The following is a 16,066-nucleotide window of genomic DNA, read 5'->3' on the forward strand; positions in this document are numbered from 1 at the left end:
GTTGTTTCCCTTTAACCAAATGGAAATTCCCACTGAACATGCTGAAAACGAAAGTAATTTTGCTGTGCTGATAAAAAACAATTTTGCTTTAAAAGACACTGGATAGGTAAGTTAAATCAAACAATTACATTAAAAAAAGATCGTCAAACTTCTAATGATAAAGATGACAATACAAATTGTTAATTTACATCGGTAACCAAGATAATAAAGAATGTTTGTTATGATTAAATTTATTTGAAAACTACATGCAAAGGCGTATTGTGGTATTTTTATATTCAATTGATACACGTGTTCAAGTAGCATACGGAAGTGAAAAAAACTAATTCATTGCTGCATTCTGATAAAAAGAAATTGATTAAACTAATAACCACGCTTACACTAATCATTGGCGGATCCAGGTGTGTGTGTGTGTAGGGGGGATGTCCGGGGATTGGAACCCTGCTTTTTTTTTTGGACGATCAATGCATTTGAATAGGGATATGTGGTTGGAACCCCCCTTTATCCTTGGATGGGAACCCCCTTTTTAAATTGGCTGGATCCGCCACTGCTAATGCTGTGTTCATAAATTATACCAAATTTCTCAAAGGCTTTTATTTTGCTTGGTTACCTAACTTCAAAAGCAGTGACAATCTCTGATCAATACGAATCGATATTTTCTTTAATCTTATTTTTATTTTTTTGAAACAAAGGCGCTAGTTGCATGGACCTCCTTTTTTCTTAGTTATTACCATTGTTCATTAATTGCACTATTTGATGATTTCTTAGGATATTAAAATGACAGTAGTTTGCATGTTTCTGTATCGTACTCAATTCAATATTCCAAAATTTAAAATAAATTCTTACTCGTCTTTTATTCCGACTGTAATATATGATGTTTTATTCCCCCTACTCAAGATGTATTTTTCTGTATTGTTTTTTTTTTAATTATTTACCTTGTGAATTAAATTAGTATTGTCACAAACTACTAGTGTCTTAAGTAATTGATAAGTTTTTTGGTACTCTCTAATTGCTTTACATTTAATTTCGACATGGTTATCAATGCATTTTGTCTTTTTGAAGACAAAACATTTAGATTACACATTTTTTCTACAGCTTTTCGGTCATTATCGCATAAGGAATTTAGACAGTTCAGGCTGAACACTCACATATATAAAGAATAAAAATGTTTTGATATAATTTCCTTGGAAAAATTCCATAAGATGTACTACTATTCATGTCTACATTTAACCGGAAATCTTTACAGATCATTTGATGTCAAAAAAGGCCGCCACAATTTTCATACTTTAGTAAGTATCTTAACTAAATACGCTATATTTTTCTATTCTTACAGAATGGCGGACAGTAAATTATGTGCTGGTTGTCAGCGCGGTGGTGAAGACATTACAGATGTAACTTGGTGCAGTGATTGCAGTGAACTTGTATGTAAGGTGTGTTCCAGAGTTCACGAAAAGATGTCCCCACCTCACAAGGTAGTACCAATGACAGAAATACAACAACTCAGTTCTTCACTCCACAAATTGTCCAAGAACTGCAACAAACATCCAGATCAAAAGATAATACTGTACTGCTGTCAACATGACAAAGTAATCTGCGATTCATGTGTTCCGATATCACATCAACATTGCAAGTCTATCATTTCAATCGAAAAAGCTGCTAGAGGCGTGAAAGATGGCACTGCTATTTCTGATCTAGAGAGAAGGCTTTCCAACCTATGCCAAATTACAGAGAACAGACTGAGTCAAAATGAGACAACACTTGTTGATTTAGAAAAAAATCGAAACAAAATAAAAAAAAAAGGGTGTCGGAGCTCAAGCAGAACATTATTGTTCATTTAGATAGGCTAGAAACAGAGATACATAAAGACATTGACTACAATTATAAAAACTGTACAGAATGTGTGACCCGAAGCAAAAAAAGCTTCCAATCCAGCTCGGACTTGCTGGCTACATGGACAAGTGACTTAAAATCACTGAAGCAACACACATCAGAAATCCATTTATTCCAGGTGGTAAAATGTCTTGATGCAAAAACTTACCAGAAAGAATTAGAAATCAGAGAAATCCAAACAGCTACTGTTCCGATACTAAAGTATCATCCGCCAGAATTCGAGTCGAACATTAGTAAACTTGTCCCAGACTTAGGTACAATAACGGTGGAAAATGTCCAAGTCCAAATGCCTTTACTAGATATTGATCAACAAGGTCAATTTCTCGTTAGGGACGAAAAAATGTTATCACTGAAACATTCATTCCCGACCAGGCAATTAGGAAATGAAGTAAAAATCAACAAAGGATGCTTTATTTCTGATGATAGGTTACTCCTCTGTAACTACTGGGACAACCAACTTTTTGTTTGTAAACTTGATGGATCGAACTCAATCGCGATAGATTTGGATTATCCACCACTAAATATCACCTTATATGACAAAACCCATGCTGTAGTATCTGCTGGTCAGAAAGGTATTCAGATCATCGATCTGACATCATTGAAGCCTGGTAGGAGAATTAAAGTTGAACGCGCCTGTACAGGAATCACCAGCGTAAAGGACAATATATGGGTACGTAATACATTTCAAACTCTAACTATTGTGGATATCAATGGTAAAGTTCTTAATACAATACAAACAACATTTAATCCTCGGGAAATCTGTGCCAATCAGGATGGTGATGTCTATTGTACTCTCTTTGATAGTAATAAAGTATACGTAGTTACATCGGATGAAAAAGAACGTGAGATATACAACAGTCCTGACCTGAAAATTCCTTCTGGTGTAGCTGTAGATGACCGTGGGGATGTATATGTAGCAGGGACATCATCATACAACATACATAAAATGTCTAATGATGGACAGAAACATGACATTGTCTTGTCAGCAGACGATGGTATATATCGGCCGACTGGTTTATCTTACAACAATGAAACAAGAGAACTGTTAGTCATAAACAAGGGTAATACATCTATCAATATTTATAAAACAAAATGAACACTGGCTTAGGAACACTGGCTGGTGGAATTGATGATAAGAAAAAGGATAAACATTGAGTTTTCATATTCTAATGAAATGTAAATATACAAGGGTTAAACATACAATACGGTTTTTAATTGCTATCCTCATTTTACACATTGAGAAACTAAATATTTGCTTAACTGAAACTTATAAAACTTAATTACAGTCTTCACCAGTTCATTGTCACATTATACTTGACTTGTATTTTTCTTTTTCTTTTCTGGGCAGTAAGAGTTATCCTTCGTTCCACATACTGACTCTCCTCATAAAAAAAAATTAAAAATACATTTGTGTCTGTATTTTTATCTGTATTTTATTTTTCATTTACATGTTGTACATGTTGTAATGTTAAATCAATCATCCTTAATCAGAACGATAGTTGTATGTGTGAGTGTATGCGAGTGGGAGAGAAAGGCTTTTTATTTTTACCTCATGAGCGATTACACGCTTGTTATGAGCCCTATGATTAGGAAATAAAATATCTTTATATTTATCTTTAATATTGCTTAACCCTTTTTTCAGATTTAGCTTGATGGTGTCAACTCAACCGTAACGAAAATTATCGAATAATATTTTATGAAAGTAACTAGTTTAATTTGAATTCTAATGTATATGAGATCTTTGCTAAAATATGACGATTTTAAAAATATAGACAAATATATTAAAAGGATAAATGTGCTAGTTGTAGGTTATTTTTCAAATTTGCACACTGAGCAAGAGAAGGGCACTATAGGGGATGGGTATGCATATTTCGGTCACACATTCTATTTCAGTTCTTGAAAGATCAAAATAGTGATTCAGTTTTTGTGGATTTTTATTATCAGACGAGATATTAAAAAAAATACTTGAATTTTTCATATGGAATCTAAATGTAGTTTAAAAATATTATCCAGGGACTTGTGTTATCATGGTTATGTTGAAGGTTGAGTGATTCAACGGATTTTTATTTTTTTTTTTATTTATTTTTTTTTTTTTTATGCCAAAAAGCTGTCTCGTGAACGTATATGTTGCAGGTATATTGTAAATATCCTTTTACAAAGAAAGTTTCGCTCCTGTTGATGTGTGGTAAATCCGTTTAGTGGCATCTTTTAGTTAATTTGAAATCGCTATCACGACAAGGTTATTTGTAATAACGACTTGGTAACTTTTTATGACCACTTACTAGTAATAGATACGTTGTCACTTATATGTACTTCCTTTGAAAAGCATTTATGATCTTTTCAATTCTGTACAGGTATTTTCCTCCGTTATGTACCGGAGCACTCCCACGTGGGATATAGGTTAATGCCCGCGTCACACTGTCCCGATTTTTACGCAACACGATTATGGAAATTTTCAAAATCGGGACTGATCGTATCCAGATCGGGCTATTCGTAGTGCCATCTTTAATTATCGTAGAACCATCGGTCACTTTTTCTAGCCTTCGGGGACAACTTCGGGAAGGGTTCTAAATTTTTTAATATGTTAAAAAATCCCCAAAGGTGCGTCCGATGTTGAGGGTTCGTATTTAGTTCGTATCACCATCCTCACCATCTTAATCATGTTAATGTCACCGGGAATGCATCTTTGAACATCGTATTGCATTCGTGTTTCCATCGTTTCCATCGGGCAGTTTTGACATTACGATGTCTACACGAATGAATCACGAAGCTACCCGAAGGTCTTACGATGGCAACACGACTTCGTGAAAACCTCGTGATTCCGTCGTGTTGCCATCGAATAAAAGTACGAAGGCGACTAGATGGAACTACGACGGCAATAAATCCAGCTAAGTGTAAGTTAATTTTCGTGCTAAAATACTGTTAAAGTGCCATGCGCGATATGCACTGGTCAGTCTAATACGACAGTTAAGAAAGACGTTCACAGAACATTGAGCTCATACCATATGATTCTATGAGAACAAGAAAGGCGACAGCGTTGTTTCTATTAATTCAAATGGAACAAGAAGGGCAGCTATTACAGACTCAGGATTTACTTTTACAAATTAAATATTATTTTTTGTCAATTTTTCATATCAAGTAACCTAATGAAAATCATAAACGCGCCTCGTAAACCAACACTGCAGGTACACGTACAAAATGTATATAGGGAAACCAACTTTATCTTCATTATTCTGATTTTTTATGTATCGTTTGAGTTGTTGTCACACGTATGTTTACTCCATAACCATTTTGTTTTCTATATGTCATATTTTTTCCGCATTTGTTGCTTTCCCCACACTCTTCCTTTTATCTATATTATTATGATATTCTCCTGGAAAGAGCTCTTTTTGAATAAAAGGGATCAACGAACCTATTACCTTACCTTTAAGATAGATCATTAAACATGGGCATAATTGTGGGTGATTATTCAGACTAGTGCACACATTTTACAGTTCAAACAAGGCAATGCCGAGCGTGGCATCCCCTCGTATGTAACATATTGGGGACAAATATGGACACTATATTTGAATATGACACATGCAGAAAATGGTAAATTGAATATGCATATTTGATACATCAACTATTTTTTTAGAAATCAACCAAAACATTCAGTAACTGGAAATACCTTTAATATTGTCTTTATAACCAGCAGGTAAAAAAATGAGCAACCTATTTCCTGTGTATTATACTATTTCAATGAGAGAAAAAAACAAGTCCATCTGCATGACCTTGACCTTTGGCCTTGAACGTAAAAAATGTCAGATCATTACAAGGAGGAACAATATACCAAATGTGGTTAAAATCTTTTGAAGCATATTGGTTTTAGAGTGTCCACAAGGGCCATGATATTGCCTTGTATTACAACTGCCACTGTGACCTTGACCTTTGAACTTTAAAGTCAATAGCGCTTAAGTTATTCTAAACGAGTAACACCATACCAAGTTTTGAGCATTTTGGTTCTAGAGTGTCCATAACAATTTTTTCTACACGCACCTTACATGTATATAGTAGGCGAGGGGATATTATCCGATAATGAACTAAGTTTTATAAGAATTAGACAAAAAGATCGATTTCCCGCATCGTAAGCTGTACACGACGTCTTTTAGACATCGTATGATCATCGCGCCATCATCGTAATCCATCGTGTAGCCTTCGTAATTCATTGTGTAGCCTTCGTGATCCATCGTGTATGCTTCGGCTGAGATATGAAGCTTAAATACCCGTCTTCGGTTAACCTTCGTAATTCCATCTTTTTCTATCGTATATAATTTCGGCACCATCGTATAGACTTCGTTATTCATCGTACTTGCTTCGGTCACTTTTTTGGTATTTTAACGAGATCGGGACCAACTTCGTACGAACTTACAATTTTCGCATTCGGGTGTCCATCGTATATAAAAATCGGGACAGTGTGACGCGGGCATTAACACTTAACAAATATTTACAAAGATATGAAAATAATGAGATGAATGCCAGGGGCGTGGCGGGCGTGTCCCCCTCCTAAAATTTGCAAAGCATGGGTTGTCTTCAATTAATTTAAGTATTAGAAGAGACTTTAAATTTTTTAACATTCAAAGTATATAATCCAACTCAGTACAACAATTGAATAAAATTGAGAATGGAAATGGGGAATCTGCCAAAGAGACAACAACCCGACCATAGAAATAAACAACAGCAGAAGGTCACCAACAGGTCTTCAATGTAGCGAGAAATTCCCGCACCCGGAGGCGTCCTTCAACTGGCCCCTAAACAAATATATACTAGTTCAGTGATAATGAACGCCATACTAATTTCCAAATTGTACACAAGAAACTAAAATTAAAATAATACAAGACTAACAAAGGCAAGAGGCTCCTGACTTGGGACAGGCGCAAGACTTTTTCAAGACTCACCGAGTATAGTTATACGTTTCAACAAACCCACCTCCTCAACTTTGATAGTTTGTGGTGTGTTATATATCTAGTCAAGAATCTGACAACTGTTTTCCATTCGTTCGGTAGGTTTATATAGTCGGGCGTTAGGTTTTGTCGTGTTTAAAATTCCCATTTAGGAATTAACCTTGGAATTCGGTATCATTTTTAAAAAGAAAATGACTTCCAATGAGACAACTCTTATAGGATCCTGACTAGGGAAAGATACATGCATACATTCAGAACATTGACGGGTTAAACATGCTAGCCTGGGACAGTGGTGTAACAGTACAAAATACGAACGAAATATAAAAATCGGTTAAAAACGTCCAGATGGATACAAACAGAAATACATCTAACAAAAACACAGAGTGGACGTGACTGGGAACTTGTCCATCCTCACAACACTAACACTAAGTACAGATCTGAGAGTACTCGAAGTTATTGACAGCAAGTTCTAAGCCAATTACAACTTATAAAAAAATCATGTGTCTAAGAATTGTTAATATATACTTTGCAATAATTGTTTTATATACTTTATTTTGTAGATCGACCTGGACTGGATATTTATAAGAACACGTTCCTACTAGAACAAATGGAAGATATTTTGTGTCTTGCGTTAAAAAGTCAATTTGCTCAAAACCATGATAACTGTGAACAACTATTTACAAAAATTGTTGAAGTTTTAATAAACTTACGAACTATTTCTGGGGTGTATTTAGAAATAATTCTCAACTCACAAATAGACATTGTCGACGTGTCATAAACTAAGCGCAAGAATCAATTTATGATTTACGAATGTAGAGATTAAATATTCCCGAAAGTCAGAATGCACAAAACAATTCAAACTTCCGGTAGTATATATGAACAATTCATTTATATTTCATTGTTTTTGCGTATTTTATTCAGTTATTTATCGAGACACTACACTTACGATAATACGGAAGTTCCGAGATAGTTTCTCTGAGTCCGATCTCATTTTATATACAAAAGTCACATGGCATTGCTTACTTCAAAAATTTATCTTTCGATGAGACAGACGAAGCAAATGCCAAGGAAATTTCATGCTGTATAAATGTGTAGCCACCTATTGAAACGAGCGCAGGACATTTTAGCGAAAATTTTTGAACTACTAGCGGACATTTGAGCGCCGACATAAGAGCCCAGTTTAGCGCCGGATAAATCCGTTTAACTGTATATTCGATAGCCCATTTTAGCGAAAACTTACCTGGTTGAATAATACTTACTAAGATTTGGGCGGAAGTTCAGAGTAATTCAAAGCGAACAAATAAGAGTTCAAAGTCGTTCGTTGCCCATTATAATGCGCAATGTTATATAGTTGTCACTCAGAAATTTCCGTTTTTCTTGATACTATTATCAAATTGCAAACAACAACATATATAAAATACGAAGTATAGACGAATGTGCACCAAAATCTAGACAAGATAATGTAAAGAGAAGGAACAGATCCTAATGTAATTCAACCGTATTGCACATGGGGTTTGTCCAGAGCCCATTACGTACGTTCTCTAGGAAATAAATTCCAAGCTAGAACGAACTTTTAACATTTGATTAAATATTTGACATTTAGTGCTGTATTGTAATGGACATCATATGTTTTATATTGTGCTGTCTTGGGTCTTTAAAGTGTTTTTTATTGATTATATATCACAATGGGTTAAAAATATTTTGCTAAATGGGCTTTGACAATTTCAATGTTCGCTAAAATGGGTTAAAAATCAGGCGATTAAATGGGTTCTACTTTGGCGCTAAAACGTCCGATATTTTTCGCTAAAATGTCCTCCACCGATTGAAACAGCCACTTTCTCGGAATTTCCATATGATCGTTGAAGTTTGCTCATGATATCAGATAATATGCTTTTATATATGTTTGATGCTTATCAAGTTAAATAATATGATCATATGAAATTATTATTATTTTATAGTGTTTTACAAACCTGTATATATTGCTATGTTTAATATGAACAATTATGATACTATGTGTATGTCCAAATGACGAGGGCCTCAAAATGTTGTTACCTATAGACATAAATAAATTGATTAAAATGTGTCATTATATGATTTGTGTTTAAAAGGCATTAATTCGTCCCTTTTTTACACTTACACAGCGGTGCAAGCCAACATGTGGAGCAAGATCGGTTAACCACTTTACAACACTTGATATCATTATGAGATCTCAACCCTCCTCCTATACATTTTGTACCTCTACCCAATGTAGAAAAGTAAACGCATAACAATACGCACATTAAAATTCAATTCAAGAGAAGCCCGAGTCTGATGTCAGAAGATGTAACCAAAGAAAAATAAACAAAATGACAATGATACATAAATAACAACAGACTACTAGGAGTTAACTGACATGCCAGCTTCAGACTTCAATTAAACTGATTGATAGATAATGTCTTCATCATATCGTTAGGGGTTTAGTATCATACCATCATAACATATATGAGAAGAACATAACCCGTGTCATGCAAGACTACATCATTGGCAAGTGCATACTTAAGGGTCCCCCCTTTATTAACATTGACAGCACCGTTTAAATCTTTGGTTCTATACATTAATTTTTTATCAATAGTCGTATGTTTTCGTTTATTCGAATGACTACATTTGGTCATAGATTGTAAACCTCCAACCAGTTGAGGCAAACAACTTGTTAGCGGTCAACACCTCCTATTAACATATTTCCTAAAAGGCATTTTTATAGCTGACCACAGCATGGGCTTTGTAAATTGTTGAAGGCCGTACGTCGACATATAGTTGTATTTTTTTTATTTCAATTGGTCTCTTGTGAAAAGGCGTGTCATAAGCAATCATACCACACCTTCCTTTTTTAAATTATACAAATTGAAATAAGAGATGTCAGTTATTATAATTTATGTGCTTCGAAATGAAATGAAAAATTAATTTAACTTCATTTGTATAGCCCTAAACGGTTTTATTTGTGGGCCTTTCTTTATAATTGGGAAAAAAACGAAAACTCCGCAGACGACATTATTCAGTCCAAACTTTTTTAATTCAATTGACAAATGAAAAAAATGAACACTGCTAGATAATTTTAAGAATTGGACACATAGCAGCAACAATGCTACAACATGGAAACATCTTTTGAACAATGAAATATATCTTCAGATTGGCATTCTATTGTATATACATTGTAGCTATATGCTGTTTAGAAATGTGGTTATGAAGAGCTACATTGAATTGAAAGATTTTAGAGCTTGTGTGTCATACAAATATCATACCAAAATAGCAGCACAGTCAACATCGTTTTGGTCTGTCTTTTCCTAATTGATAAACGAGATTTGAACATCGACTTGATTCAATATGATTGTGATTTCGCGTTGTTTTGTATACCAATAAGAAAAATGTTAATTCAGAATTTCGCTGCTTCAGAATCTAATGCATTCTGGGTAATATATTTAAAAGCTTTCACCAAAACATTGTGAATAGTTGAAAACGTTATAAATAGTTGCAATTCAACAAATGGCGTAACGTTATTTTTATTTTTGTGTACGAACAATGAGATTACCCATAGTTTTCGAGTTTCTGAAAAGGTGAATTATAGTGAGGTTTTTGTTATTGCAAAAAAATGCGACAGAGTTGTAAACGCAATAATTAGAACACGCATTGTGAAATATTTCATGTAAATGAAACTGTTTTTTTTTCTAAATAAATAATCATAAAAATAAAGATCGCATATAAGTCTAAAATGACATAAGCGCAATAATAAACTCATCTACTTTGCTTAAGGGAGTTGTACCTATGTTCTAAATTGATGAACAAAGAATTAAAAATCAAAACGTATTTTATATTTTCTGTCTGTATCGAAGGCAAGGGCAGACCCAGAATTTTGGAAAGGGGTGGGGGTGAGGGGAGTATGTAAAGTTTGCCGAGTGGAGCTAGTCGAACAATTTTTTTTAAATCTTTTTTGGGGAAAAAACATAGAAGAAAAACATAGTAAAAAAAATAAATGGAAAATTATCGTTTGTTGTATGTTAAGGTAGAATAACTTCACAGATTTCTTGTCGTAAACCAGATATACACCGGGCTATTCGTTGAAATTTACAATACAACCAACACGAAAAAACTAAACAAGTAATTTCTATCCTACAAATGGAAGCGAGGGGTTATCAATCAACCAAAAGCAACGAATTTATAATGACGTCGAAGAATGGAGACCTAAAGGCAACACCAAGCAGGCAGGAGGCAGTTGGGCCTTGAAAAAAGTATTTAAAATATCAGTTCGCCGAAACAGACATCCCGGTCAGATATGGGGTTTAAATTCAACCCCCCAGCCCCGAAAACATTACGCCCGTTTTTATTCATCATCTAAATTTAATGCTAAATAATTCTGTTTTCGATCATGAAACGGCCAGAACTTTTGTTTAAGGTAAAAATCAGGGTCAGAATTTTGTTCTCTCAAATATCTCAGACTGCCCCCTCACATCAAATGGTCAGTACCTTATACTTTAAATATTTCTAGAGCTTACTGACTGGGGATCATTATTCAGCTATGTTATTAATGAGCTGAGGCGTTTTGGGTAAACATGTTTTCGTACGTAAACTATTGTAGTGGGACTTCTTTTTCTTGATAGTGTAATAGAGTATTACTTTGATTCTGTTTTGTGGAATTGTGAAATAGAAGTCAATACGTTCTTGCTCAATACTTTGTCACTTTGAAGGTGTCATACTTGTCATCCTCAACCTATACAGTGGCGGATCTAGAAATTTTCATAAAAGGGGGCTCACTGTCTGCCTAAAGGGGGGGCGATTCTGTCAAGCTTCAGTGATTCCCTATATAACCAACTAAAAATTTCTAAAAAGGGGGGCTGGGCCCCCTGCCCCCCTAAATCCGCCTCTGCTATACGGCCCCCCTCTGGATCCGTCACTGGAAGGAGGAGATATATCACCAAACAGGGTCTTACAAATCGCCAAGTCTATCTTAGCATAAAGAATAGAAGATTGGGGTACGATTGCCAATAAAACAACTCTTCACAATAATCCGAAGGATAGACATTAACAAATGTATGTTTTAGTTGACAATGTGTGTGCTGCTACGCCTGACAAAATAAAGACATATTGTTTCACCTCCCAGAGCAAAATGATCAAACTTTATATCATTATAACCTATATCTAAACTAGAACTATCATACTAACGTTAGTAGGATATATCCAAATCTAAAACGAAAATAACAACGATGACTTTCTGAAAGAAATTTAATAGGGTAATTATTCCCTATTATACTTTATATATTCAGATCTCGATTCGGCATACATATAAATGTTTATGAAAAATAAATCGTTTTATATCTCAAGGCGAATTAATGAGTTAAAAGGTGACGTTTTACAGTGATTTAAATTTATCACATTCAGAAACTTTTCTCTGTTGATCACAATAATATCTATCTATACTATTAAACGAGAAGACCTCATGTTGTGTGTCGCTTCTCTTCCTTCCGCAATTAGTTAATAATCATGCCTCTGTGTCCCATATGTAACATGCGTAGTCACATTTGTCATCCGTTCTTATAAATATTCAGATTGAGTTACTTTGGGAGAAAAACGTCAAAATAAGTGTCCTGGTATTGTTTCCGTTATCAGACTGACTTTTAGTAATGGAAAATACATCCGGTTTTAAACATGCACAAGAATAACCAATCGTATGACAGATTACAAAAATAAAAAATAAATGAGCTAATCAGAGCGTTCTCCATATCATGGTTTTTAGATCGCAAGAACCACAAATATTATACCTCCTTAGAGACAATTATTTTTCTCGTTTAAACACAAGTAAACTACGATTATACTACTATAATATATAGAGACTCTCTGTATTATGTCTACTGTTTTCTTTGAAATATTAACTATCTAAGGGGTCATACCAGTTGCATATATATTGAAAAAGTAAAACATGTGGAAACAAGAATGTGTCCATAGTATACGGATGCCACATCGGCACTATCATTTTTATGTTCAATGGACCGTGAATTGGAGTAAACTTTATAAAAATTAGAAAGATCATATCAAAGTAAACACATTTACCAAGTTTTGAGTTGAGTGGACCTCAACTTCAACTTCACCAAAAACTACCTCGAAAAAACTTGAATCTGAAGCGGGACAGACGAACGGAGGAACGAACGGACGGACGCACAGACTAGAAAACATAATGCCCGTAAATGGGGCATACAAATTTATTGTTCAAAGTGAAAGTAGTGTTTCGGCCAAAATGAAAGTAGGGTAGAGATTAGAGGGAGGCAGCGCTTTTTCGGGACGTCGGGATCGGGATTTCGGTATTGATCCTTACGGGAATTTTGGGAAGTCGGAATATGAATTTTGATAAAATACGCATCTCTAAATGTGTAGTTTTTAAGCCCGGAATTTCGGGATCAGGGCTCCTCCGACCACCCTTCGAATTAGCCTTAGTCATTTATACATGATTCAAATCCTACCATTGGCATGTTAATAGGGCTCTCAAAAGGAAAAGCAATGATGGATTGTCCTGGAAGCATATTTTATCAGAATAATAATGATCTATTATACGCAGTTTCATTTATTTCATTTTTGAAGCGGTGCAAACTTTTAATTTAATTTCACTTTTACCAAAAAATGCATAATAGCAAAAAGAAAGAATAATTGGGTTAGAAGGCCAGAAAAACGAAAATAATTGAATTTAACAGAAAGAAAACAAATAACGTACTTTGGAAAAGGGAGAGGGCTTTTCATACCTTATATGAAATTCTCCAGACATAATATATCTTTCAAAAATTTATCCTACAACAGTTTACAAGCTGTATATATGCCCGAGCTTTAGCGGGTGTGTTCTACTTACATATATATTATACAGTCCTTGGATGGTGTAAACTTCCCCATAACACCAAACACTATTACACCAATTCACCATACACCATCACACTATACACCTTGTGTCATTACACCATACTCGTTCCGTTTTTTGCATTATACACCTAACACATTACACCATAATGCAATGTAATATCAAAGCGTGAGAGTTTAATTTTTTTTATTTATTTAAAAAAAAAAGAATTTTGATCACATTATTTTAAATTAATGTATAAAATTAAAAATCAGTTCATATCAATATTTTTCCTAGTTTTGTATTTTCGTGAATCATTTACCCTTGCCATCCCCGACATTAAGCTGATGTGTTTTTATATTAGGTATGCTTAAATCAAATCACTATACATGTAGGTCATTACACTTAATGATAGCATCTTGCGCAAACAAATATAAAATATGAATTGAATTGAATATGTTTATTTTTAAATAAACCGATTAACTTGAATTGTGACTGTACATATTCTAATCAATTTGACATACATTTATAATTTATAAAACGAAATTGTTTTATATTTTAAAGCGTTTATAGATATAGGAATATGTGGTGTGAGTGCCAATGAGACAACTCTCCATCCAAATAACAATTTATAAAAGTAAACCATTATAGGTCAATGTACGGCCTTCAACATAACACTGAACAAATGTTTGGATAGTCAAAAACATTTAGAAGTAATATCTACTTGTATTGATGTAAACCGTGTCTGAAACGTCCAGTTTCGATCATTCAACAACATGCAGTCGACGACACTAAAAAAAAAAACTTTATTAAAAAAGATCCGAAGTCATATATAGTTCAAATAAGTCAAATATCCATCACCCTTTTTGTGATTTTTTTTTCATATCAATGGCATTTGAATGTCTCACTTTTTGTTCGATCATTACGGTCATGTCTCGTCCACCAATTTGAGATACATGTACATTATATCAATATTTCAAATTAAAAGATGATCGTATTATAACTTGATAGCGCAATGTAATTTATACTATAAAAATGAATGAAATATATTACTTCAGCAGATTTTGCTCCGCTTGATGTACATATTGTGTTGCTCATGTCAGTACAAACCCGGGAAGAAAAGGACGGGATTGTAGTTTCGACATTTGGAACACATCTGCATTCACCTATGAAACGAATATCTCATAATGGTTTACCAACTCCCGATGGCGTCATTAACATCTACGTAGGAATGATTGTTACAATTTGGACCCTTAGTGTAAAAGCTTCAATGCTAGCAGCAACCCTCTATCAAGAAAATCATGACAGAGAATACAATCCCTGGAATATCGACTGGGACAATTATTATAACTAGAATCATATTCAAAACAGTGTGGTCCTGGCCATTGATTGACGACCTAAATTATCCCATTGACTGGGACAGATTAGGTGAACGTTTGTCTGTAACGACCATTGCTCACTTCTTGCTTATTATAGAATTTAAACTGGGGGGTCACCAAAGGTTCTTAACGCCTTTAATAATAAAATAATTCGAAAATTATTCAGGAATAACCTTTATGTTTTGATTTATATTATTGATATAAATCAACACATCGTATTATTCCGGATTCATTTTTCGATTTTTTTTATTTAGGTGTTGAGAACCTTTGGTGACCCCACAGATTCAGTGTCTTTAACAAATACATAGTGAGCAGTGATTGTTACCGACAAACGTTCACCTAATCTGTCCCAGTCAATGGGATAATTTAGGTCGTCAATCAATGGCCAGGACCACACTGTTTTGAATATGATTCTAATAAATAAAAAATAGTTGAGAGGGTGATAGGACAGATTATTACCCTCAGAAAACTGTCAGTCGAGCTGAATGTCTACTTGTGTATTTAATTCATGAGTATCTTTAAGTCTATTATCACATATATCCACAGCAGTAAATTCAGTTTAGTTCAGATAAGTAGGTTAACCAAAATCAAGAACTGTCTATATATTGCAGTAGCTGCGATTTACCGGTAGACATCAACATCAAACTGATTTGTCCAAAAAAAATAATACCGGATTTATTTCGGGCTAATTGAACTTGACAGAAATTCTTTATCGTAAGTTTTTAAGATAATATTCTGAATAAAATTGGTTTCCTAACACAGTAATCCAAATGTAAAAATTCCTATCTATTAGCTACTCATTTTTTTCGAAGATAAACATAGATTGACTTGTATTTATATCCATTTTCTGTTCACGTGTTTCGGTAGATGTACAATCACGCCCCTTCCCACTGGTCCCAAGAGTCATTGTTTATCAATGATTTGTATAGTAATATATACATCACTATACAAAGCCCTGTGTCACCTTAATTGTATCTCAAGAATCAAGATGTGTATATTTGTTGTAAAGA

At 34.2% G+C, this 16,066-nt stretch overlaps 2 protein-coding genes across 2 annotated transcripts in view; both read left to right on the forward strand.

The window, feature by feature from the left end:
• LOC143058221 (peroxisome proliferator-activated receptor gamma-like) overlaps positions 1-7,620 on the forward strand; it is a 128,761-nt gene extending 121,141 nt beyond the window's left edge. Inside the window, exon 7 of the mRNA XM_076231692.1 lies at positions 7,388-7,620. Coding sequence (XP_076087807.1) covers positions 7,388-7,605 — 218 coding nt within the window. The 3' untranslated portion in view covers positions 7,606-7,620. The remainder of the gene's footprint in view (positions 1-7,387) is intronic.
• LOC143058220 (uncharacterized) overlaps positions 1-16,066 on the forward strand; it is a 322,046-nt gene that overhangs the window by 19,541 nt on the left and 286,439 nt on the right. The window lies entirely within an intron of this gene.

Source organism: Mytilus galloprovincialis, chromosome 14, assembly GCF_965363235.1.
Source record: "Mytilus galloprovincialis chromosome 14, xbMytGall1.hap1.1, whole genome shotgun sequence".
Classification (NCBI taxonomy): Eukaryota; Metazoa; Mollusca; class Bivalvia; order Mytilida; family Mytilidae; genus Mytilus; species Mytilus galloprovincialis.